Source organism: Trachypithecus francoisi, unplaced genomic scaffold (genome assembly GCF_009764315.1).
Source record: "Trachypithecus francoisi isolate TF-2019V2 unplaced genomic scaffold, Tfra_2.0 Lachesis_group2, whole genome shotgun sequence".
Classification (NCBI taxonomy): domain Eukaryota; kingdom Metazoa; phylum Chordata; class Mammalia; order Primates; family Cercopithecidae; genus Trachypithecus; species Trachypithecus francoisi.
This window is the reverse complement of record NW_022681465.1, coordinates 172,939,476-172,966,916: the sequence shown is the minus strand read 5'-3', so window position 1 is coordinate 172,966,916 and position 27,441 is coordinate 172,939,476. Positions and strand designations below refer to the sequence as shown.

General features: G+C 38.3%; 1 protein-coding gene and 1 pseudogene across 2 annotated transcripts in view; one reads left to right on the top strand and one right to left on the bottom strand.

The window, feature by feature from the left end:
* The first annotated feature begins 284 nt into the window (after positions 1–284).
* HSD17B4 (hydroxysteroid 17-beta dehydrogenase 4) overlaps positions 285–27,441 on the top strand; it is a 97,437-nt gene continuing 70,280 nt past the window's right edge. The window contains exons 1-4 of one of the 2 annotated variants that reach the window (XM_033181465.1): positions 285–472; positions 4,120–4,173; positions 26,171–26,278; positions 26,660–26,719. In XM_033181465.1, coding sequence (XP_033037356.1) covers positions 415–472; positions 4,120–4,173; positions 26,171–26,278; positions 26,660–26,719 — 280 coding nt within the window. In that variant the 5' untranslated portion in view covers positions 285–414. Of the gene's footprint in view, positions 473–2,260; positions 2,280–4,119; positions 4,174–26,170; positions 26,279–26,659; positions 26,720–27,441 lie in introns of those variants that run through there. The other variant, XM_033181466.1, reaches the window with a different exon arrangement.
* Positions 21,170–21,295, bottom strand: LOC117066297 (annotated as a pseudogene).

The following is a 27,441-nucleotide window of genomic DNA, read 5'->3' as shown; positions in this document are numbered from 1 at the left end:
TCACTATCTCTGGAAGCCCCTCAAGGAGAGGGGCCGCAGGCTGTTTCTCTAGGTCAGCAGCTAAACTCAGAAAACGTTTACTGAGTGAATGATGAAACGAGAATAGGTGAATGCAGGGTGTCGGAGTCAACGATTCTTTTACACAGGTCCTAGCAGCTCCCATTGCTTCCAACCGCAGAAATGGTCCTTTCAAGCCCAGACTCTTTGGCAGGTCCTTCCAACTATTGGAGTCACGCTGAACTACATTTCCCAGGATTCCGAGGGAGCCACGCGCACTGCGCCCGTCTTCCTCCCAGAAATTGGCAAGTCACTGACCTTCGTCCCGCCCCCGCCGTTCCCCGCCTCCTCCTGTCCCGCAGTCTGAGCTCGGCCGCTCTGCTTGTGCTTGTGTGTGTGTCCCTGCAGGCGTTATTCATGGGCTCACCGCTGAGATTCGACGGGCGGGTAGTACTTGTCACTGGCGCAGGGGCAGGTGAGCTTGCGAAGGTTGGAGGTGGCACGCCTTGCTCTCGCGCTGCTGGCCGCCCTTTTCGGGCCGGGATATGCGCGCAGCCGCAGCTGAGGTCGCGCAGTTGAGGTGGTGGGGTGGGGAATGGCTCTTCTTGAGGCACCGAATCTGTTGAGGAAAGAGCCAGACACACCTGGTCCTTCGGGCAGGTACAGCCTGCTTCTCCCCAGCACCCCGGTGTGGGCTTCCCAAGGTCCTAACTTAGGGGAGAGGCCGGGCTGGGCTGCTGGTTGCAAAACTGGGTGAAAGTTCTCCCTGACGCTTATCTGTGGTCATCGATTGTTAGTCTTCCTGCAATTAACTTTTAGATCTTTGCCTAGTGTTTTAAAGGACTGAAAAGCCGCGAGGGGCGGGGGCTGGAATTCGCCCCCTGAAGCGCAGAGCTGTCAGCTCCTGAAAAGTCATTCAGTCGTTCACTGTTTCCCTCTGTCGTCCGCTTTTAAGTTCGTGAGAGGGCCTTCTTTAAAGAGGGCGTCTGATAAGAGCCCTCCCCGTTGGACTTTGTATGCTTAGCAAGTCACAAACTGTACTCGAAATCCGCTGGAGTCTTGGCAGAGGTTGTAATCTCAACTGCGCACAGGGGTCAGGCGTATGATGGAGAAAGAAAATGGGAGTTGGATGGGCACATTGAACTGGAGAGCACAGACTTCCGAAGTGGCCCAGCCAGTGGGAAAGTTGCCTGTATTTCAGGAGCGGCAAAATGGAAAATTGTTATGTGAAATAACCTCATTTTTTAAAGTACAAAAAATTAAAACAAACCATACCAACATAGATGCTGTGCAGTGAGATTTTACCCTAGTTTCTCACCAGTGGGTGACCTCTGTAACCTCCAAGTGCAGGGATCTTGACGTTATGCACCGTTGATTCTCCACTGGTACTACCTTATACCTGGAAAGGCCCTAATGTGTGAATTGAGTTGTATATTAAACGTTGCAAACTGTAGAATTCTGTCAGTTAATTCCTATGTACTTTCATGTCTGTATTGATAAAGTGGACTCTTATGCTGCCTTTCAGAAAATGCTTTTAGTATTGATTAGTAGCCAAGTATTTTATACCCATAGCTGTCTGGTTATGTCTGCATGGGCATGTATTTGGGTGTACCCATACTTTCTAAATGTTTTTAGCAAAACATTTTGTTTACACTTTGGTTTTGATGTAAATAATGTGTTTTACAACACTTGGTGTTTTTAAATCTTTTTTGACAGTTCTTGGATAGTTTTCATGCAGGAGGTCCAGAGATTACATTCTAAGAAGTTTTTACCATCGCTAAGGAGGCTTTCATTTTCAGGGGCTATATCTGAAAATTATTCAAGGATAGGGACCGCTTCCTTTGACACCATTAGCATACTTACACATGGTATGCAGTACATTTTACACGAGGACTCAGTACACTTACACATGCACATACATCTGTATTTAAAACCAGTTCATGATACTGTGTGTAGTACAGGCAGTGCATCCTGAAATTTATTTTCTATTCTGTTTTATTTATAAATTTTAGTTGCAACCCACAAAATTGATTTTGTGAAACAATGAGTTGTGACTAGACAGTTATGAACTTAGCACCTTACTTGCTGTTGGTAAACTGGTTAAATTCTCTCTTACCCATTCAGAGTGGATTAATTTTTAAAAAAATTTTTTTTCCAGAGGAAAAAGTCTTACTCTGTACCCAGGCTGGAATGCAGTGACCTGATCATGGCTCACTGTAACCTTGAACTCCTGGGCTCAAGTGATCCTTTTACGTCAGCTTCCAGAATAGCTAGGACTATACGTGTGTGCCACCACGCCCAGCTAATTTTTAAATGTTTTCAAGAGATGGAGTCTCTCTTTGTTGCCCAGGCTGGTCTCAAACTCCTGGCCTCAAGCAATCCTTCTGCTTGGATTAAATTCTAAAATAAGTTATTTGGTGAAATTTTCTAGTTTTGGAAAACTGTGTGTTTTCTTGTTTTTGTTTGAGAGGGAGTCTTGCTCTGTTGCTGAGGCTGGAGTACAGTGACATGATCTTGGCTGACTGCAACCTCTGCCTTCTGGGTTCAAGCAATTCTCCTACCTCAGCCTCCCAAGCAGCTGGGGGTACAGGTCCACGCCACCACGCCTGGCTGATTTTTGTGATTTTAGTAGAGACGGAGTTTCACCATGTTGGCCAGGCTGGTCTTGAACTCCAGACCTCAAATGATCCGCCCACCTCTGTCTCACAAAGTGTTGGGATTACAGGTGTGAGTCGCCGCTCCTGGCCTTGGGTTGTTTTTGGCAGGGCCTAATAATTTATGCATCTCAGTTTATTTGTATACTTATTGATTAATTTATACTAAATATAAATTGTTAATTACATTTGTTCATTTGTCAATGAAATTTATCAATTATCTTAAAATGTAAAAAATATACACATATTAAAAAATGTAAACAATATGGAAAAACAGTCCAGAAGTAAGTCTTCCACTCCTACTCCTTGTTTCTAGCCACATAGTTCTGTTCTCCAGAGGTAACCGCTAATTGCCAGTTTCTAATGTAATTTTCCTGAGATGCTCTATGCCTGTAAAACTTTTCTCTTGGCCAGGGGCAGTGGCTCACACCTGTAATCCCAGCACTTTGGGAGGCTGAGGTGGGCGGATCACGAGGTCAAGAGATCGAGACCATCCTGGCCAACATGGTGAAACCCTGTCTCTACTAAAAATACAAACATTAGCTGGACATGGTGGCATATGCCTGTAGTACCAGCTACTCACGAGGCTGAGGCAGGAGAATCTCTTGAACCTGGGAGGCGGAGGTTGCAGTGAGCCGAGATCACGTCACTGCACTCCAGCCTGGGCGACAGAATGAGACTGCATCTCAAAAAAAAAGAAAAAAAGCAAAACTTTCTCTCTCTCACTGTATATATATATATATAATTTCTTTTTGTATATATAAATTTATATCTTATAGCTTTGAGTCAGAATTAAGTATTTTTTGTGTTTGATGACTGTGTAGTCAAGGTTCAGTGTAGGATACAGAAACCACTAGATATTTTCAGCAGTGAAGGATTAAATACAGGTAATTAGGTTTTAGGCAGGTCTTCTTAGAATGACTTCTGAAACAATAGGAATTTGATCCATTAGAGGAGGCAATACCGCTGAGGCTGTCATTGGAGCTGTGCCACAGCCCAAGTAGCACTGGCACTAGGGACCTGAAGTATGGAAGCTGCCATATTAGGGAGCTAAATGAAGACGTTGCCGCTATAGTCAGTTTCTGAATACCTAGGAACTTGCAAGAAAATTAGCTTCTTAACAACAACAGCCGGAACTCCCAGTAAGGTAGCCTCTGTCTCACTTCCACCTTCTAAATTTTATGCAGATGCATCAGATGGTGGAACCCAACTCACAGCATCCTAGCAGCTAAGTAGAATGGTAGGAAATGGTAGTAGAATAGGTGGAAAAATATAGTTTTAAGCTTTCCAACCTCTGCAAGCAGAAGAGAGTGGATAGGTTGAGAAGGTCAGTGATAGGATAGCTTGAGAATGTCATTAAAGCTTAATTAATTGTTCGCCAATTTCTTTAAATGGGGATTGGGTTGAGTGGACCCAAAAAATTGTGCTGACATTTCTTCAACTTTCTGATTATTTTGTTTTTGATTAGGATTGGGCCGAGCCTATGCCCTGGCTTTTGCAGAAAGAGGAGCGTTCGTTGTTGGTAAGTCGGTGCGTCTTTCTTTTTAATCCATAGCTGATAACTGAAATACAGTCTTCACAAGCTATCTTTGTCTTTCTATCAAATAATTTTTCAAGGTTGAATTTTATTATTTTTACTTCTGCCAGAAGGTTTTTACCCCAACTAAGGCTGTCTTTTTAACTTACTTTTAAAAGTGAACCAGTTTCACAGAATTCTCAACTTCACAGAATTGATGACGAAGGGCTGGGGGTGGGCATGGTGACTCGTGGCTGTAACTCCAGCGACTTGGGAGACTGAGGCGGGAGTATCGCTTGAGACCAGGAGTTCAAGGTTGCAGAGAACTATGATTATACCATTGCACTCCAATCTGGGTGATGGCGCAAAACCCTGTTTCTCACAGAAAAGGGTGGGGACAAGCATTTATTGTATAAAAGGAGATTCTTGACTTTAGTAAATTGTAAGCTGTAATTTTTTGAGACAGGAGGTTCATCTACTGGTGTGAGATCAAAAGAGAGCCTCTGTAAGTGTATTGATAAAAGTAAGAAATAACTGAGTTTTGAGAACTGAAAGTTTGGAGTCAAGGAATCTGAAGTATGAGTTTCTTGTTTCTTTCATCAAAACTTTTCAACTGGAAGCTTTTTAAAAAGATTTAATTGAGGGGGTGGTTACATGAGTTTTTGTTAAGTGGTGGAGGGGTCAGATGGAAGATACTGTATTAAAGAATCCCAAAGGTGGGAGGTTTTAGTAATCTACATGGTTTGGACTGACCTAATGTGCTTGGACACAGAAACGAATTTGTCCACAACTGAGCCTTTGTGGGGAATAACTAAGTGAGTGCTAAGTGCAAGGGTATATGTAGGACCCAGTACTTATTAGCACTTTTCTTGGGATAAGATTGTAGTCCCACAATGACCTTCTAATTTCAGCTTTCTGACATCTTACGAGGCAATACAGAGAGACGAATTTTCATCAGTTTGTTCAGGGAGACACATACAACAAAAGAGTAAGCAAGCAACCAGGAGGTTTTCTAAACAAGACCTAAGCAGAGCACTTAAGATTCTTTTCTCCTTCCTTGTGGATGTGTAGCTTATCTTTATGGAAGGAACACTGACGCTTTGGATGTTCCTTGTTTAAGGTCATAGCCACTATCTACTAATCCAACCTGCTGCTTATGGCAGGGATGGATTTTAACATTGTATTATTTGGACGGCGGGTGTATATTTCAGGCCCACTTTGTCAGATTTTCCCAAGAATAGCTCATGTTGAGGCCTAAAGACACATACTGTTACTGTTTTTAATTTTCCTTCTCTTTTTATGTTGCTATTTAGTTCTTAATATTTTTACCTTATACGTTTTTGTTTATTTGCATCTTTTCTGCTCAATTCCATAATGGCAAGGATCTTGTTTGATCTTTTGTATCTACTAAAGGACCTAGAATATTGCTTTGTGCAAAGAAGGTACTTTATTCATTGGTTCTTTTATTGTTGATACACTTTTTGGAGGAAGGGCTGGTGTGTATGAGATTGGTTGAATACATTTCTTGCTTTTTTTGTTCTTGACTAAGACAGAAACTTAGTTTATAAACCTGTTTTATAAAAAATTTTATAGCAATGTGTTCCTGTGCATCAGTTTTCCTTTATTTCCCTGTTCCCTCTGAATTTCTTAAATTCAGATTAGGAGTATTTGAATTCTAAGAAAAAAATTAAACAGAGATGCTGTATCTTTTCTGTCATTGCATTATTATAGTAGAGATGATAATTGTGTCAAGTCCTGATAAAAGTCCAAGAATATAGAAGAAAAATATTTCCTAAACTTGAATGAAGAGCCAGATTTAGTTTAGTATTAAAGAGGAGAATTCAATCTATGTAGAAGTGCAGAAATTTTAACTGATGTTTTCTATTCCTTTTTAAAGTCTGTGTCTTACCTGTTAGCCGTTTTATGCGTATACCATAGACACCCTGTTTCCAAGTTGCATCACACACTAGTTTTTTTTCTTTTCTTTTTTTTTTTTTGAGACGGAGTCTCACTCTGTTGCCCAGGCTGGAGTGCAGTGGAGTGATCTTGGCTCACTGCAACCTCTGCCTCCCGGGTTCAAGCAGTTCTCTGCCTTAGCCCCCCAAGTAGCTGGGATTACAGGTACCTGCCACCACGCCTGGCTATTTATTTATTTATTTATTTATTTATTTTTAGGTAGAGATGTGGTTCACTATCTTAGCCAGGCTGGTCTTGAACTCCTGACTTCTTTTTAGAAGTGGCATGTCATTTCTACTCACATTTCACCGGCCAAAGGAAATCACTTTTCTAAGCCGGAAGTTAGGGGCATCATTTAAGATAGTCTCCAATTTTGTGTTAATATGATGCTATGTTTTATATTCCATTATATAAAGCTTATGGATTATAAAATTTGGTATAAGAACTGCTAAGCTTTAGGCTGATACTGTAAAAAGAGACATTTGCTTTTGTGTAAATTACATTTTTCAGGAAATACTTGTGCATATCTTAAGCAGGATATTGGGAATTTAGTAGTTTTGAGGTTTCCTCAGTAGGTGAACTATATCTTGTTCTCTGAGTAGTAAGTTTTATTTTGAGGACATAAACACGAGAAAGACTGACAAAAAGGAGCAAAAAGAAGTCCTTAGGAAAAGAAAGGGAGTTCTACTCTTGAACTGAAGTAACACCTTTGGGTAAATTAAATTACAGTCTTTTTAAATAAGATTGACATGACTTTTCCGTGCTGCGGTTACCTAATAATGGTAAAGCTGAGTCTTAACTTCCTGTGGGCTGATGCTAGAGCCGGTGCTTTTAACCACTATGGGATCTTGACAGCTGGAAGGTGAACTGTAGTGGGCAAGGTACATTGCCTTTGAAGTCAGGCCAAGCTTTAAATCCTGGCTCTGCTGCCTAATTATATGACCTCTCTGTTTGTAGCTGTCTTACCTAACTTCCAGGATTATGATGAGGGTAAATGACAAAAAATTAAAGGCTTTCAGAAAGGGAAGAGAAAGGAACCAATATCAGTCCCTGCTTACCATATATGGGTCACTTTGCTCAAGAACTGGATGTATCAAAGTGAACCTGAGGTCTTGTTGACTCAAGGCACATCCCAGCCCCTCATACATGTTTCTCCTAGATGCTTAAAGAAAAAGCTCTGTGTCTTAGTCTATTTTCTGTTGCTTATCACAGAACACTTAAAACTGGGTAATGTATTTTAAAAAAGGAATTTATTTCTTACACTTATGTAGGCTGAGTAGTCCAGTGTTGAGGGGCTACATCTGCCGAGGAGGGCCTCCTTTCTGGTGGGGACTCTGTACAGAGTCCCGAGATGGCACAGGGCATCACACGGCAAGGGGCTGAGTGTGCTGGCTCTGGTCTCTTTTCCTCTTCTTTTTTTTTTTTTTTTGAGACTGAGTCTTGCTCTGTCGCCCGGGCTGGAGTGCAGTGGCCAGATCTCAGCTCACTGCAAGCTCCGCCTCCCGGGTTTACGCCATTCTCCTGGCTCAGCCTCCCGAGTAGCTGGGACTACAGGCACCCGCCACCTCGCCCGGCTAGTTTTTTTTTGTATTTTTTTTAGTAGAGACGGGGTTTCACCGTGTTAGCCAGGATGGTCTTGATCTCCTGACCTTGTGATCCGCCCGTCTCGGCCTCCCAAAGTGCTGGGATTACAGGCTTGAGCCACCGCGCCCGGCCTTCCTCTTCTTATAAAGCCACTTCTTACTCCCATGATAACCTTTTAATTCATTACCTGATGAATCCATTAGTCCATGAATGGATTAATGCATTTGTAAGGGCAGAGCCCTCATAATTCAATCATCTTTTAAAGGCCCCACATCTCAATACTGCCACATCAGGGATTAAATTTCAACATGAGTTTTGGAGGGGATAAATATTTAAACCATAGCAGGCTGCTTTAGGCACTGATGACTCTCTGCAAGGGTAAGTATAGTATTTAGTGATCAAGAATATATACCGATTGAATAAGTTAAACTGATATAATACAGGGAGAAAGATCATAAGAAGGCATATGTGAATTCCAGCTTATAATAAATGAGCCATACATAAAATACCCACATTTCCCTTAGATACCTCCATGACTATCACCATCCTGGGTTATGCGGGAAAACCTTTGAATAAATTTAGAGTAGCTCTTAGCTATTTGTCATTTTAAGAACTAGAGTAGTTCTTAGCAATTTGTTATTTTGTCATTTGCCAGTTTTAAAAAAAGTAATAAAGTTAATAGACTTAACATCAAATAGATTCATTTATTCATCTAACCAGTATTTATTAAGTGTCTATTATATAGCAAACACTGTTCCAGATGCTGGAGGAATATAGTGGGAATAAAACAGGGTCCCTACTTTCATGGTGCATATATTCTAGTGGGGGGCAGTGGAGGGACAGAGAATCAGCAAATACATGTGTAAAACTATAATAGATAAAGGTAGGTGCTATGGAGGAAAAAAATGAGTTAAAGGAACAGAAAATGCTGAAATAAGTGTTTTAAAGAGAGACTGCAGGAAGTGAAGGAAGTGAAGGAGTGCGCTTTGCAGACATCTGCTGCTTCAGCATCCCTGGCAGTGGAAGCAGCTGAAGCCAGGTTACTGAGGCTGGTGTAGGCATGGTATATTTTAGGGTTAGGAAGGGGCCAGTGTGGTTGTAGTGAGCAAGGTCATAAGGGAGACAAAAGAGAGATGAGGGCAGAGGGGTCCTAGAAGACCAGATCACATAGGACCTTTAGTTCAGAGGAAGGACTGACTTTTACCCTGAGATGGGGAGCCATTAGAGGTTATGAATAGAAGAGGAATGTGACCTGATTTAAGGGTGAAATAGATCATTCTCATTGCTGTTTGGAGACTAGATTGTAGGGGAACATGAGTGGAAGTGGAGAAAAAAGATGGGCACATTGGGATTTATTAACTATTAATTCATTTGTATATTCTTTGTTATTTTCCATAAAAAGAGAAGAAGCAGACCAGTTGGAGGCTTTTGCGTAATCCACCTAAGAGACAGTGGTGGTTTAGACAATGTGATGGGGATGGAGGTGGTGCAAATAAGTTAAATTCTGGATATATTTTGAAGAAAGCTATGGCAAAATTTTTTGATGGTTTGTATGTGGATTATAAGGGAAAGAGAAGTCAAGATGGTTCCAAGATTTTTGAGTCAAACATCTGGAAGGATAGAGTGTCCGTTTACTGAGACAGGAAAGACTGAAGGAGGAGGAGATTGGCACAGTAGAGACAATCCTATTAGACCTTCAGATGGCGATATTAAGTAGGCAGTGGGATATAGGACACTGTAGTTGAGGGGACAGGTTGAGGCTAGACAGAGAAATCTGAATATTCTCTGTTTATAGATGTTATTTAAAGCTAGGAGACTGAATCAGATTATCTGGGTAGTGAGTACAAATAAACAGGAAAAGAGGTTGAAGGACCGAACTCTGAATGACCCAGTCTTTCATTTTCAGTTTTCTTCTCCCATTAAGGATACATTTGATGCCTTATTGTTGAGGTAAAGTCAATGAAAGGGACCTAATTTAAGATACTGCTCTCTAAACTACCATCATATTTTGGAGTTTTTCAAATATTTAGATAGTTATGGCCATTCTGGAAAAGATTCCTGATGAACTAAGGTGATTGTATCTTTCTACCAAAAGTGAAAACAGTGTGGCAGTCCTGTGTTTTCCCATTTTCTTGGCGGTCAAGGAACTTAAGGGTAAACCTGACATTGTCCTCAACTAGAGTAACTACCTTTAGCTTATGCTTTTAGTATGCTGTCTTTCCCTGACATAACATGCTGTTTAATTTTTCCCATCTTTAATAGTCCTATTGCACATTCATTTTTAATTTAAATCAGTTCAAATAGTTTTGATAGCAGTCAGGACATAAACATAATACAGGAATGAAAACCTCCATTGGACCCACAGTTCTAAAATCCATGAAATAATTTTTTTTTTTTTTTTCTGAGATAGAGTCTTGGTCTAGTCACCCAGGCTGGAGTGCAATGGCGTGATCTCGACTCACTGCAACCTCCGCCTCCTGGGTTCAAGTGATTCTCCTGCCTCAGCCTCCCAAGTAGCTGGGATTACAGGCACCCGCCACCACACCTGGCTAATTTTTTCTATTTTTAGTAGAGACGGAGTTTCACCATGTTGGCCAGGCTGGTCTCGAACTCCTGACCTCAGGTGATCCACCCGCCTCAGCCTCCCAATGTGCTGGGATTACAGGCGTCAGCTACCACGCACTGCCTCGATGAAATAATTCTTGGTGCTATTGTCTGCCATAGGAAACATTATCAAAATGGGAGGAAATACGTCAAGCATAGAAAATAGGAGGCTGGGTGTGGTTGCTCATGCCTGTATTCCCAGTGCTTTGCGAGGCTGAGGCAGGAGGAATGCTTCAGGCCAAGACTTTGAGAAGAGTCTGGGCAACATCGTGAGTCCCCATCTCTCCAAAAAAAAAAAAAAAAAAAAAACAAAAAGAGAGAAAATGAGAAAGTATGGAAGGGCATCCAAGAAATGGTAATAGCAGGTAGCTAGGTATCTCTGGGAGATAGTAGAGTAAGCGCAAGGGGTGAAAAAGGACTTCTTGAATGTACATGGCTTGAATTTCTTTAAAAGTATATGTATAAGGTAAACCCTCCAAAAAGGAAATACGTTTCTAATATAGTATTACCCTCTCATGCTTAAATATACTTCTTAGATTAATCAGCGCAAAGGATGTCACAGTTAGTACATATAAAAACTATCCCGGTTTTGTAGCATTGGAAGCAACATTTTACTTTGGAAATAAAATGGTTTATATATATGTCATTGTTAATAGATACAACTTTGTTGGTGACAGATCCTTGGATTGAGTGTCTCTCTATATGAACATGAATATGCATAAATGTTATTATAGAGCACTCTTCAAATATAAAGCTTTGTAACATTGTTACTCTTGGTAATAATGGTAAGTGGTAAGTTAGAAATTGGTGTATAAACCATTTCCCACATTGATCTACGCAAAAAGAAGGAACTCTTTGGTGAATTAAAGCATTAAAGTGAGGCAAGGCTACGAGATCTCTTTTAAAGTTATGCTGTGGATAATAGGAAAATCCACTGCGGATTATGAGCAAGGGGCTGACATAGTATAAAGGCCTCCCCTAGTATAAATGGGCAGCAACTGCAGTAATCTAGGAATGAGATTATAGAATAGGGAAGAAATGGAGATAGCTAATTTCTCAAAAGAACTGGCAAATTCTCACTGCATAAACTATCTAAGTCCAAAGCACCCAGCACAGTGCTGGATACAGAATGGGAACACAGTAGATATTTGAAGAATCCTAATGAAATTGATGACAAGACCTGATGACATAGTGGCATGTGCTTTTCAGAAATGGAAGAAGAGAAAGAGTGCCTGGGACAAGTCTCACCCAGCGGAGAAGTGACAGAAGTGGGTGGGGGGCAGTATGAGGAAGATGATGTTTGGTTTGGTTTGCTTTTGTGTGTGTGTGTGTGTGTGTGTGTGTGTGTGTGCGCGCGCGCAAAGTACAAGATACATTCCCTCAGCTAGTTTAGCAGCCCTGATATCAGGAGACTCCAAGCTTGTTTCTTGCTATAGTCTTTGGAGCCAATAGTCAGAGAAAGCTAGGGTCAAGGACAGAAAGAGCAAGAAAACCTGCTTCTAAGAATAAAGACCTGTGTAGCAAATATAATTATTAAGGACAAATCTAGACTTCTTAATCTAGTTTCTACAAAACACTGAAAAGCAGTGTGCATAATACTCATCAAGTAATATTGATGCTCAGATATGAACTTTATTTTTCTTTCAGCATTTCAGTAAAGGAATTTATGATTCATATCATATGTAACAAAGAATGAACATCTTTTATAAATAAAGGACATTTACAAATCTATAAGAAAGACAAGTATCCCAAATAAAATGTGAACTAAACAGGCAAAACAATAATAAATATAAGCCCATGAAAATAAAATATTACTTTACTAGCGCTAAAAAAAATGTAAACTAAAATAATGAGCTACAAATTATAATCATTTAATTGTCAGACTGAAGGCAATGCTAATAACCAGTGTTGTGAGAATGTGGGATAACAGGCATTCTCACAAACACGTGGTTCTATTTTCAGGCTATCGATGCCTGATAATTTGGTACCTTGTACTTAGTTATCTATTTACCTTCTTATAGAATACTTTTTATCCGATCTAAGTTTGTTTTAGAATTCTTTGGATCCTGGCTGGGTGCAGTAATCCCAACACTTTGGGAGGCTGAGGCAGGAGGATTGCTTGAGGCCAGGAGTTCAAGACCAGCCTGGGCAACATAGCAAGATCCGCTGTCTTTGCCAAAAAAATAAAAATGAAAATAAAAAAGCCAGGTGTGGTGATGCATGCCTGTAGTCCTAGCTACTCAGGAGGCTGAGGCAAGAGGATGGTTTGAGCCTGGGAGTCTGAGACTTTAGTGAGCTATCATTGTGCCACTGCACTCAGCGTGGGTGACAGTGACACCCTGTCTCAAGAAAAAACAGAAAGGATTTCCCAATATACTTACATTCCCAATATAGCATGTATTTGATAAAATTCTGGGAATGCTTTTTAGGAAAAATCTTCTGTAGTTAATAGACTGTCTGAGTCACTGTTTTATTTAAAATGACAGAAATGAGGAAAAGCTTTATGCTAAAAAAAGCTCTTCAGGGTTATGAACTGGATTTTATATGGAAAATGTGCAAATGTATCACACTTTGGAACATTTTGATCATTTCAGCTGAAAAGACTTGACCCTTGACTATCATAGTCTTACCATTTTTTGCTACCTATATGAAAGCTATTTGTTTGAGTTGGGTGGTTCATTTATCTTTTCCTTCATATCCACAAAAAATGTGATTTTTTTTTTTTTACCTTAGTGGAAATAATGATCTTTTTAGGGTAAAAGAAACTTGTTTAAAGCATTAGAGGAGCAGAGTGGTATTGTAGTAGATCCAGTTTCTAGTGTAAATTTTGCCATTTCTTACAGACTTAGGGACCTGTGGTAAGATAATCTTTTCCAAACGCTTTTCTTATCTGTGAAAGTAGGAACAATTGTTACTGCCAACCTCTTAAAAAGCTACCTGGAGATTAACGGCATCAATATACTTAGTGGTTTTATTGAAATGTGAAGTACACACATATCGGTGTAAGTTGTTATTATTACTACTAGAATTTTAGCCACACATTTAAGTGGTAAGTGTCACATGTTATGGATACAATTCTCTTTGTATATAATTGCAAAACGTATTTTTAATGTTCTTTCTATATCTAAGCTTTTCAACATGTAGCCAATGGTTTTCTTTTCTTATTGTCTTCTATTTATAGGGTACAGTGTGATATTTTGATTCCTTTATACAGTGTATAATGATCAAATCAGTAATTAGCATATCCATCACCTCAAACATTTGTCCTTTCTTTGCATTGGGAACATTCAGAATCCTCTCTTCTAGATATTTGAAAATATAGTATAAATTGTTGTTGGCCATAATCACCCTAAAGTACTATACACTAGTAGAACTTATTCCTTCTATTTAGTTGTAATTTTGTATTGGTTAATCAATCTCTTTCTATTCCTCTCTTCCCTGCTACCCTTCCCAGCCTTCAGTAACCAGTATTATACTCTGTACTTCTGTGAGATTAGCTTATTTAGCTTCCACATATGAGTGAAAACATGCTGTATTTATCTTCCTGTGCCTGGCTTACTTTACTTAACATAATGTCCTCCAGGCTCATCCATGTTGCTGAAAATGACATTTCATTTTTTTTTAATGGCCAAATAGTATTCCATTATGTATTGTGTGCCACATTTTCTTATCCATTCATCTGTTTTTTTTTTTTTTTTTTTTATTATACTTTAAGTTCTAGGGTACATGTGCATAACGTGCAGGTTTGTTACATATGTATACTGATGCCATGTTGGTGTGCTGCACCCATCAACTCGTCGGCACCCATCAATTCATCATTTATATCATGTATAACTCCCCAATGCAATCCCTCCCTCCTCCCCCCTCCCCATGATAGGCCCCAGTGTGTGATGTTCCCCTTCCCGAGTCCAAGTGATCTCATTGTTCAGTTCCCACCTATGAGTGAGAACATGCGGTGTTTGGTTTTCTCTTCTTGTGATAGTTTGCTAAGAATGATGGTTTCCAGCTGCATCCATGTCCCTGCAAAGGACGCAAACTCATCCTTTTTGATGGCTGCATAGTATTCCATGGTGTATATATGCCACATTTTCTTAATCCAGTCTGTCACAGATGGACATTTGGGTTGATTCCAAGTCTTTGCTATTGTGAATAGTGCCGAAATAAACATACGTGTGCATGTGTCTTTGTAGTAGAGTAATTTATAATCCTTTGGGTATATACCCAGTAGTGGGATGGCTGGGTCATATGGTACATCTAGTTCTAGATCCTTGAGGAATCGCCATACTGTTTTCCATAATGGTTGAACTAGTTTACAATCCCACCAACAGTGTAAAAGTGTTCCTATTTCTCCACATCCTCTCCAACACCTGTTGTTTCCTGACTTCTTAATGATTGCCATTCTGACTGGTGTGAGATGGTATCTCATTGTGGTTTTGATTTGCATTTCTCTGATGGCGAGTGATGATGAGCATTTTTTCATGTGTCTGTTGGCTGTATGGATGTCTTCTTTTGAGAAATGTCTGTTCATATCCTTTGCCCACTTTTTGATGGGGTTGTTTGTTTTTTTCTTGTATATTTGTTTGAGTTCTTTGTAGATTCTGGATATTAGCCCTTTGTCAGATGAGTAGGTTGCAAAAATTTTCTCCCATTCTGTAGGTTGCCTGTTCACTCTGATGGTAGTTTCTTTTGCTGTGCAGCAGCTCTTTAGTTTAATGAGATCCCATTTGTCAATTTTGGCTTTTGCTGCCGTTGCTTTTGGTGTTTTGGACATGAAGTCCTTGCCCATGCCTATGTCCTGAATGGTACTACCTAGATTTTCTTCTAGGATTTTTATGGTATTAGGTCTAACATTTAAGTCTCTAATCCATCTTGAATTAATCTTCGTATAAGGGGTAAGGAAGGATCCAGTTTCAGCTTTCTACTTATGGCTAGCCAATTTTCCCAGCACCATTTATTAAATAGGGAATCCTTTCCCCATTTCTTGTTTCTCTCAGGTTTATCAAAGATCAGATGGCTGTAGATGTGTGGTGTTATTTCTGAGGACTCTGTTCTGTTCCATTGGTCTATATCTCTGTTGTGGTACCAGTACCATGCTGTTTTGGTTACTGTAGCCTTGTAGTATAGTTTGAAGTCAGGTAGCGTGACGCCTCCAGCTTTGTCCTTTTGACTTAGGATTGTCTTGGCAATGCGGGCTCTTTTTTGGTTCCATGTGAACTTTAAAGCCGTTTTTTCCAATTCTGTGAAGAAAGTCATTGGTAGCTTGATGGGGATGGCATTGAATCTATAAATAACCTTGGGCAGTATGGCCATTTTCACGATATTGATTCTTCCTATCCATGAGCATGGTATGTTCTTCCATTTGTTTGTGTCCTCTTTGATTTCACTGAGCAGTGGTTTGTAGTTCTCCTTGAAGAGGTCCTTTACATCCCTTGTAAGCTGGATTCCTAGGTATTTTATTCTCTTTGAAGCAATTGTGAATGGAAGTTCATTCCTGATTTGGCTCTCTGCTTGTCTGTTACTGGTGTATAAGAATGCTTGTGATTTTTGCACATTAATTTTGTATCCTGAGACTTTGCTGAAGTTGCTTATCAGCTTAAGGAGATTTTGGGCTGAGACGATGGGTTTTCTAAATATACAATCATGTCATCTGCAAACAGGGACAATTTGACTTCTTCTTTTCCTAACTGGATACCCTTGATTTCTTTCTCTTGCCTGATTGCCCTAGCCAGAACTTCCAAGACTATGTTGAATAGGAGTGGTGAGAGAGGGCATCCCTGTCTTGTGCCAGTTTTCAAAGGGAATTTTTCCAGTTTTTGCCCATTCAGTATGATATTAGCTGTGGGTTTGTCATAAATAGCTCTTATTATTTTGAGGTACGTTCCATCGATACCGAATTTATTGAGCGTTTTTAGCATAAAGGGCTGTTGAATTTTGTCAAAAGCCTTTTCTGCATCTATTGAGATAATCATGTGGTTCTTGTCTTTGGTTCTGTTTATATGCTGGATTACGTTTATTGATTTGCGAATGTTGAACCAGCCTTGCATCCCAGGGATGAAGCCCACTTGATCATGGTGGATAAGCTTTTTGATGTGCTGCTGAATCCGGTTTGCCAGTATTTTATTGAGAATTTTTGCATCGATGTTCATCAGGGATATTGGTCTAAAATTCTCTTTTTTTGTTGTGTCTCTGCCAGGCTTTGGTATCAGGATGATGTTGGCCTCATAAAAAGAGTTAGGGAGGATTCCCTCTTTTTCTATTGATTGGAATAGTTTCAGAAGGAATGGTACCAGCTCCTCCTTGTACCTCTGGTAGAATTCAGCTGTGAATCCATCTGGTCCTGGACTTTTTTTCGTGGATAGGCTATTAATTGTTTAGCTTTTTAATAACTTTTGAGTTGATTTTTGTATATGGTGAGAGATGGGGTCTCGTTTCATTCTTCTGCATGTGGATATCCAGTTTTCCCAGCTCCATTTATGGAAGACTGTCCTTTCCCCCATGTATGTTCTTTGCACCTTTGTAGAAAATCAATTGGGTTTAAATGTGTGGATTTATTTCTGTGATATCTATTCTCTTCTATTGTTCTAGGTATATATTTTTATGACAGTACCATTGCTGTTTTGGTAGCTATAGCTTTATAGTATATATTGAAGTCAAGTAGTGTGATACTTTCAGGTTTTTTTCTTTTGCTCAGTATTGCTTTGGTTATTTGGGATCTTTTGTGGTTTCATGTGAATTTTAGGATTTTTTTTTTTTTTAATTTCTTTGAAGAATGTCACTGGTTCCCTGGTTGTCTAGTGGCTAGGAACAACAGCAAACAAAGAATGCCACAGGCATTTTGATAGAGGTTAAATTGAACCTGTAGATCACTTTGGGTGGTATGGCCATCTTAACAGTACTAATTCTTCCAATCCATGAACATGGGATGTCTTTCCATTTATTGTGTCCTCTTCCCATTTCTTTCATCAGTGTTTTATAGTTTTATGGTAGCGATCTTTTGCCTCAATGGTTGATTTATTTCTAGGTATTTTATTATTTTTTTTCTGGTGATTGTAAATGGGATTGCTTTCTGGTTTCTTTTTCAGCCAGTTTGTTATTGGTTGATATGGTATGGATGTTTTTCTCCTCCAAATCGTGTTGAAATGTGATTGGCTTAACACCAACCCATTGGTGATAAGTGAGTTCTTACTCAGTTCATGTGAGATCTGGTTGTTTAAAACAGTCTGGGACCTCCTTCTCCCTCTTGCTCCCACTCTTGCCATGTGATGCACTTGCTCCTCCTTTGCCTTTTGCCATGACTGGAGGCTTCTTGAGGGCCTTACCAGGAGCAGATGCTGGAGCCCTGCCCGTACAGCCTGCAGAATTATGCTCCAATTAAACTCTTTTCTTTATAAATTACCCAGCCTCCGGTATTTCTTATATATAACAATGCAGAAGTGGCCCAACACATTGGTGTATAGAAATGCTACTGATTTTTGTATGTTAATTTTGTATTCTGCAACTTTACTGAAGTCATTTATCAGTTCTAAGAGTTTTTTGGTGGAGTCTTTAGGTTTTTCTCTATATAGTATTGTATCATCTGTAAACAGGAACAGTTTGATATCCTTCTTTTTAATTTGGATGTCCTTTCTTTCTTTCTCTTGCCTAATTGCCCTGGCTAGTACTTTCAGCACTATGTTGAATAAGAGTGGTGAAAGTGGGCATTTTTATTTTGTTCCAGTTTTTAGAGGAAAAGCTTTCAGCTGTTCCCTATTGAGTATGATGTTAGCTGCAGGTTTGTCATATATGACCTTTATTGTATTGAGGTACATTCCTTCTGTACTTAATTTGTTGAGAGTTTTTATCCTGAAGGAATATTGAATGTTATCAAATGCTTTTTCTGTGTCTCTTGAGATGATCAGATGGTTTTTTCTCCTTTATTTTGTTGATGTGATATATCACATTTATTGATATGCATATATGTAACCATCATTACATCTCTGGCTAAATTTCACTTGATTATGATATATAATCTAATTGGAATCAGTTTGCTAGTATTTTGTTTAGGATTTTTGTGACTGTGTTCATCAGGGATATTGGACTTTAGTTTTCTTTTTTTTGTTGTTTTGTTCTTGTCTGGTTTGGGTATCGGTGTAATGCCCGCCTCATAGAATGAATTTGGAAGAAATCCGTTCCACCCCCTTCAATTTTTTGAAATAGTTTGAGAGGAATTTGTATTAGGTATTCTTTAAGTGTTTGGTAAAATTCAGCAGTGAAACTGTCTGATACTGCTCTTTTCTTTCCTGGAAGAGTTTTTATACCTGCTTCAATCTTGTTCCTTGTTACTGACCTGTTCAGATTTTCTAATTCTTCTGAGTTGAATCTTGGTTGTAGGTCATATGTCTATGTCCAGTTTTCCTCTAGTTTGTTGGCATAGAGTTGTTCACAGTAGTCTTTACCGATCTTTTTTATTTCTGTGGTATCAGTTGTAAATGTATTTTTTTCATTTCTGATTTTGTTTGTGTCTTCTCTTTTTTCTTAGTCTAGCTAATGAATTGTCAGTTTTGTTTATCTTTTCAAAAACCAACTTTTTGTTTCAGTGACCTTCTGTATTTTTTTTTAGGCCGAATTTTGTTTATTTCTTCTCTGATCTTTATTCCTTCTATCTACTGATTTTGGATTTGATTTGTTCTTGCTTTTCTACTTCTTTGAGATGCATTTTTTAGATTGTTTATTTGAATTCTTTCTACTTTTCCAGTGTAGGCGTTTACTGCTATAGGCTTTCCTCTTAGTACTGCTTTTGCTATATTTCATAGGCTTTGGTAGGTTGTGGTTTTATTTTCAGTTGTTTCAATAAATGTTTAAATTTTCTTCTTAATTTCTTTGCTATCCATTGGTTATTCAGGAATATGTTGTTTAGTTGCATGTATTTGTACTGTGTCCAAAGTTCTTGTTAATTGATTTGTAGTTTTATTTCATTGTGGTTAGAAAACCAAAATCATATCAAATAAAAAATTTATTAAGACTTATTTTGTGGCCTAACTTATGGTCTGACATGGAGAATGTTCCATGCGCTGATGTGTGTCTGCAGCTGTTGGATCAAATGTTCTATTAACTTCTGTTAGGACCATTTCATTTCTGGAGCAGTGGTCTTTTTGGTCCATTTTGTTTATAGAGCAGTTTATTAACTTCTGTTAGGACAATTTCATTTCTAGAGCAGCGGTCTTTTTGGTCCATTTTGTTTATAGAGCAGTTTAAGTCCAAAGTTTCTTTGTTGGTTTTCTTTCTTGATGATCTTCCCAGTGCCACAAGTGAGGTATTGAAGTCCCCAACTATTATTATATTGAAGTCTATCTTTCTCATTAGATCTGGTAGCATTTGCTTTATATATCTGGGTGTTCCAGTGTTGGGTGCATATATATTTACAACTGTTATGTCCTCTTGTTGAAATGATACCTTTATCTTTATATAATGACCTTGTTTTTTCTCTTTGCACTGTTTTTGACTTAAAGTCTATTATATCTGATGTATATAGTTGACTCTTGAACAACATAGGTTTGAATTGTGCAGGTTCACTTATACATTTATATTTTAAAAGCCACATATCAATAGAAAACACAATGTTCATAGGATGTGAAATTTGCATATATGGAGGGCCTACTTTTTGTATACATAGGTTTCACAGGACCAACTTCAGGACTTGAGTATACACATATTTTGGTGCACATGGAGCATCCTGGAACAAATGTCTTGTATACGCTGAGTTGTGAATGTAGTTATCCTGCTTATTTTTGGTTTCTATTTGTGTAGAATATCTTTTTCTATCCTTTTGTTTTCAGTCTATGTGTGTCTTTATGGGTAAAGTGAGTTTCTTGTTGGTAGCATATAGTTGAGTATTTAAAAAAATCTATCCAGCCAATCTCTGTCTTTTAACTGGGAAATTTAATTCATTTATATTCAAGATAAATAGGTAAGAACTTCTGTCATTTTGTTATTATTATTTTTTTTTATGTTCTTTGTTCCTTTCTTTATCTTTTATTGTCTGTCTCTTCAGTTTGGTGTTTTTTTTTGTAGTGATAAATTGGATTCTTTTCTCTTTCTCATTTGTGTATCTGCTCTGCCAGTGAGTTTTAAGCTTTCATATGTTTTCATGATGGTAGTTCATCCTTTCACTTCAGATGTAGGACTCCCATAAGCATTTCTTATAAGACTAGTCTAGTGGTGATAAAGTCTCTCAGTTTTTTCTTGTCTGGGAAAGACTTTGTTTTTCCTTTATTTCTGAAGGATAGCTTGCTGGAGTTGTATTCTTGGCTGGTAGGTCTTTTTTTTTTTTTTTTTTTTATTTCAGCATTTTTGAATGTTATCATTCCATTCTCTCCTGGCTTATAATGTTTCTGCAGATAAATCTGCTTTTAGTCTAATAGGGATTCCCTTATACATGACTTGATGCTTTTTCTTGCTGTTTTTAATATTCTCTTTTTGTCTTTGACTTTTGACAGTTTTACGAGAATGTGCTTTGGAGAGGACATTTTTGGGTTGAATACATTTGAAGACCTTTGAGTTTCCTGGATGTGGATGTCCATCTTTCTTTCAGGACTTGGGGAATTTTCAGCTAAAATGTTTTCTACACCCAACTTCACTCCTTCTGTAACTCTCAATATGTAAAAATTTGTTTACTTAATGGTGTACCATTAGTACCATAGGTTTCTTCATTCTTTATGATGTTTTTCTCTTTCCCCCTTTTTTTTTGTCTGACTGGGTTATTTCAAAAGACCTGACTTTGAGTTTAAATACTCTTTCTTTTGCTTGATGTAGTCAGTTGTTGAAGCTTTCAATTGTATTTTTAAATTTCATTCATTAAATTCTTGTTTTTTCTTTTTCCTATCAGATGGGCAATGTGATTGTTTCAGGACAAAGTTTGAGGGAGGCACATCTTACACATAAGTGTGAACATTCAATCATCACACTTTATTCATTGAGTTCTTAAGCTCTGTTTTTTTAAAATGATATATATATCTTTTTGTAGAATTTCTCATTTAGATCATTAATTGTTTTCCTGATTTTCTTGTATTATCTATTTATATTTTCTTGTATCTCACTGGATTTCCTTAAGATCATCATTTTGAATTACCTTTCAGGCATTTTGTAGATTTTCTTCTATTTAAGTTTGTTACTGGAGAGTTGTGTTTCTTTGGAGGTGTCATGTTTCCTTGTTTTTCCATGTTTCTTTTTTTTTTAACTTAAAAAAAAGTTTAAATAAAGGTATCTATTTATTTATTTTTTAAAATTTATTCACCTGGAGACAGGGTCTCCCTCTGTTGCCTAGGCTGGAGTATAGTGGTGCTATCTCAGCTCACTAACCTCTGCCTCCCGGTTCAAGCGATTCTTCTGCCTCAGCCTCCTTAGTAGTTGGGACTACAGGTGCCCACCACCACGCCTGGCTAATTTTTGTTATTTTTGGTAGAAATGGAGTTTCATCATGTTGGCCATACTGGTCTCGAACTCTTGACCTGAAGTGATCCACCTGCCTCAGCCTCCCAAAGTGCTGGGATTGCAGGCGTGAGCCACCTCACCTGGCCTGTTTTTCCATATTTCTTTTGTTCCTACATTGATATTTGTGTGTCTAGTAGAACAGTCATATCTTCCATTTTTATGAAGTAACTTTTGTAGGGAAAGACTTTTTTCTCTATGTATCAGTTGGGTTGGGTGTTTGGTTTAGCTTCTGGTTGGGCACAGAAGTATAATTGCCTTGTGATTTTTTTGGCTGTAGTCAGCATCAGCAACGTCTGTATGTGCCTCAGTGGCCTTGACTTTGGTGTTTGTGGAGACAGTGGCACGGTTTTGCTGGGAAGAGGGATTGCCAGATGGGTTGGTTCTCAGTCCCTGGTGAGTGAGCGTGGTGCATGGTAGATCCTCCATGGGAGGGGGAGGGGTTGCTGGTGGTGTCAGTTGTCTTGGTCCATATGGGGCTCATGTGGCACATGGTTGCTCTCTACTGCTAGATAGATCATGGTTGCTTGAGGCGACAGATGCTGGCCAGGCTAATTCTCAGTCTCTGGGGAATGCATATGTCAGCCTTCTCTTCCCGGTGGCAGTGTCCCCATTGTACTTGAATATTTGTTTTTGTTTTTGGAATGTAGAGTGCTACATGGACTAAGGTCATAGTGGTACCACTGAAACTAGCTGGGGTTATGATCCTGCAGCCTTCTGTGTGGACATGGTGGGATGATGACAGACGGCACCCCTAGGATGTGGAGATGTTTGGGTTATTGGCCTCCAGGTCGGAATGCACACCAGCAGTGGTTCCATTCCTAAAATGGGGTCATACTGTAACAGCTTGGGTCTCATGGGATGGGGAGGACTCAGCTTGTGTTCCTTTTCAGGAGCAGTTCAGCTGTCTATACTCCAGGAAGGTGGCTATACTGAGCTCAGGGTCTGTGAGAACTGTGGAACTCTGCGGTAGTTAAGATTGCAGGTATCTGTGATGGTAATGGTGACACTTAGGTATCTCCACTTCACCTTTTACCCACAATAGGAAGTCCCTGTCAGCTCTAAGCTGATTACTGGAGGCTTCATTCCCCCTCTAAGCTGCTGAGTTTCTGTGCCTCAGAAGGTTTTTTGTCACCTCCTTGCTGAATTGTCATGTTCTCCCTTAGACATTCTACCTGAAGCGCTGTTATTTGTTGTTTTGGTCCTTCTTTGCAGAGGAGACAAGGATTGGGCATCTCTAGTTGGCCATCTTGATGACGTCTAACCAGTGTTTTTCTAGTTAAGATTTTAATTTCTGTGATTTTGCTCTGGTGATAGTGGGATTGCTGAATGGGTCAGTGTCAATTTAGTGGTCTCTAATGTGGAGATTTGTTTGAGATAAATTTACGCCAATATTATTTAACTGCCCGTGATTGATCTCAATAAATTATTTATCCAACTTTCAGTGCTTGCCTGCCTGGTTGTGCTTTGTAAAATTTCCACTTGGGGGTAGTGTTTCATTGCACAATCAAACAATGCTTTCTTCACTTAAGTATCACATATTCTAACTTGCTTTTGAACTTCCTTGTGCTTAAAAAGGGTCATAAAAGACTGTTAGCCATCTTAAAATCTTGATATTTTTTAACTGGTTGTTTCCTGTCGTTTGAATAATTGCATTGAAATGAACAGTTAATAAGAATTCGGTCTTTTGAGAATCTTAACACTTTTTTCTGTCTGTTAAGGGGTAATATAAGCCTCTTTCTATTATTTTTGTGTCTTTGTAACATTTTTATTTGCCATAAGGCATCATATTATACTGTCAGAAAAAAATCTCAGTCCGCATTTTGAAAAACGAATTTCCTGTTTTCAGAAAGTTAAGTGAAAGTATATATATGCCTTAGCTGGCTTCAGGCGCTGGCTTTTTCTCCGTATTATCCCATTACCTGTTTATCCAATTCCACCGTCAACCCTCACTCCAGTTTTAAAAAGAGCAATTTTTTCAGAAGAAAAAAAAATCTTGTTTCAAAAAAATTGTGTTAATCATAACTATTACGTTTTCATGTATACCATTCTGCTATTTATTGATTAGTAACTTTTTTATTGATATAGTTTTCAAAATCTATGCAGTAACCCTATGGAGAAGATCATTTCACAATGCAGAATCTTTGTTTCAAATAATTCTCTTAAGTTCTGTTTTTCCAAGTTATTTTCAAATAATTCTCTTAAGTTCTGTTTTTCCAAGTTATTTGGCTTTTATCTGTGTATCTCTTTATTAGTTTTTGCATGTCATTTTGTAAATTTTTTCATAAATTATTGTGTAAATTAACTTTGTTATTTATTCTTATTTGATTATGTTGGCTTGGATATATGCTTTATGCTAAAATCTGTGTATTACTGTCGCCATCACATACTTAACTTTCAATAAATAATACACTCTTTGAGGGCAAACACCATTCTTACACATTCGTGTGTTCCTCTGTAGATTTTCTTGCAAGTAGTAAATGCTCAATGTTTGTAAATATATACTTGGGTATAGGGAGATGTTATATGGTAAGTGTGATCAGGTGTTAAACATACGAACATGGAGTTATGGTATAAATTAGTGACTAAACATGTACTGGTTCTGTATGTAATTTTTGACCTCTTTTGATAAATAGTTTTTATTTCTTTCATTTTAGACACTGTGTATGTCGTAAAAACTTAAAATACTATTTTTTAATATTTTAAGCTCATGCCTGTTGCTTTTAAAATCACCATTCTTATACATAAAGACTTTCTTATGGAGAAGATGTTTTAACATTGTATGCTTAATCTTTAAAAACTTTTTTATTGTGGTAAGAATACTTACGAGATCTATCCTTTTCACAAGGTTTTAAGTGTACAATATAGTATTGTTGCAGGTATGTTGTATAGCTGATCTCTAGGACTTATTTATCTTGCATGATTGAAACTTTTTTTTTTCTTAAGACAGAGTTTCTACTCTGCTGTCCAGGCTGGGGTGCAGTGGCGTGATCTCAGCTCACTGCAACCTTTGCCTTCTGGGTTCAAGCGATTCTTCTGCCTCAGCCTCCTGAGTAGCTGGGATTGCAGGTGTGCGTCATCACGCCCAGCTAATTTTTGTATTTTTAGCAGAGACGGGGTTTCACCATGTTGGCCAGGTTGGTCTTGAACTCCTGACCTCAGGTGATCCCCCACCTCAGCCTCCCAAAGTGTTGGGATTACACGCGTGAGCCACCACACCCAGCCCAATGTAATTGAAACTTTATACCCATTGGTTAGCAACTCTCCATTTCCAGCATCTCCCTAGTTCCTGGCAACCATCATTCTGTTTTCTGATTCAATGATATTTTAGATACCCCACATAAGTGGAATCATGCCAGTATTTGTCCTTTTGTGACTCACTTATTTCTTTTAACATAGTGTCTTCAGAATTTATTCATATTATCACATATTGCAGTATTTTATTCTTTTTAAATGCAGAATACTATTCCATTGCATGTATATACCCCATTTTCTTTATTCATTCATCTATCCATGGACATTTAGGTTGTTTCCACATCTTAGCTATTGTGAATTGTGTTGCATCGAACATTGGAGTGCTAATATCCTTTGATATTTGGAGAGAATTTCAAGTCAGTTTTTCTTCTGATTTCAGTTGTTTTGGATAAAGTCGTGGAAGTAGGATTGATCGATTTTATGGTAGTTTTGTTTTCCCGTGTATTTAATCTTAAAGTGATTTTCACATTTTTTTTTCTTTTGCTGAAAAGTGGGTTGAATCTTTTTTTTTTTTTTTTTTTTTAACTTTTCTTCCCTGCTCCTTTTTTTTTTCTGGATAGAATCTTGCTCTGTTGCCCAGGCTGGAGTGCAGTGGCATGATCATAACTCACTGCAGCATTGATTTCCCAGGTTCAAGCAATCCTCCCACCTCAGCCTCCCAAGTAGCTGGGACTACAGCTACATGCCATAATGCCCAGCTAATTATTTTGGTTTTTAGTAGAGATGAAATCTTGCTATGTTGCCCAGGCTGGTGGTCTTGGATGCCTAAGCTCAAGCAGTCCTCCCACCTTAGCCTTCCAAAGTGCTGGAATTACAGGTATAAGCCACCATGCCCAGGCTTTTTTAGTTTTTGAAAGAGGAAAAACACTGCATAGTTAAAAATGTTGTGAGAAGAACTCGTGTTTACATATTTTTGCTGTTTCTTTATGTCTGTATTCAAAAATGAAGAGGAATGTTTTGAAAATGCCTGTGGTGTGTTTAGTAAGATGGGATAGGGTAGGAAGGAATTGGGCAGATGACTGAAGAGAAGTGCTAGTAATTAGAATTTCATTTTCAACACACGCACACACACACACACACACATACACACTGAAAGTCTAGAATAATTAATTGTTGTTTGCTTGTTTTTGCATTACAGTGAATGATTTGGGAGGGGACTTCAAAGGAGTTGGTAAAGGCTCCTTAGCTGCTGATAAGGTTGTTGAAGAAATAAGAAGGAGAGGTGGAAAAGCAGTGGCCAGCTATGGTATGGTATTGGAGAGAACTATCCTATTTATTTTCCTTCAACTAATGCTGTTTGCCACATTAATAATCTTTGAGCAAATATCTTGGTATTCCAGTGTAATTATGATTTTCTAATTCTGCCAAAATTCTCTGACTACATATTTTATATATGGGAGAATTTTTAACACTTTTGATGTAGACTCATGGTTCTAACCTTTGTTCTGTTGTTTACTGTTTTTCTTAGTGAGCACATGATACAATTAATAAATCATTGTAGATATGGATATGTTCTTCTAAGTTCTGTTGGGTGAATAGTATCTGTCGTGTACTCTGACCCACAGAATTTAGAAGTCCTTTGGAAGGGAGATTGCTGAAATTTCATACAAATTTTCATTTCCCTCAGATTCAGTGGAAGAAGGAGAGAAGATTGTGAAGACAGCACTGGATGCTTTTGGAAGAATAGGTGATGTTTCTTTGTGTTATGGCTCTTATGGAGCAACTTCTACCTTCCTAATAAAATATTTTTAAGTTGACTTTTATTTACTAAACAGATACCTCTTTCCTCATAATCACATTTTAAAATTTGATTTATAAGTTAATTATTTTACTTATTTCATAAAGGGCTTCATTGAGGTGGCAATTTTATGGCTATAGTGTTGAGTTTGTTTTTTTGCACCTTAAGTGCTTTAAAAAACTTGTATTTACTCAGTGCCCTTTTTAAAATAATTCAGTTAAACCTCAAAGATGTTTATAAGATAAAAAATAAACCAATAAACCAATAGAGGACCCAGTGGATTCTTTTGGATAATTATAATAATTTGGATTAAAATGATCCAATATCTTGCAAATTACTTAAGGTGATTTCTCTGTAATAAAAATCTTAATTTTTAAGAAGTATTTGAAATAAATTGTTTAGTCTGTTATTTCTCTAGCTAATCTTCCCAGTTTAGTCCCACATACCCTTAATAGATTATTTAACTGCTAGATGGAGACATCACAGAAGATAAGCCCAACATGTTTACAATCTGAAAAACATTACTTATTCTTAATTGAGTGTGCTCTCCCCTACTTGTTTGGTCTGTCACATTTATTTTTCTTATTCTGTTTGATGGAACTCATAAGAACCATGTTCACATATCATCTGACAGGGATAGAAACCACAAAAATATGAAACCATAGGGTGAA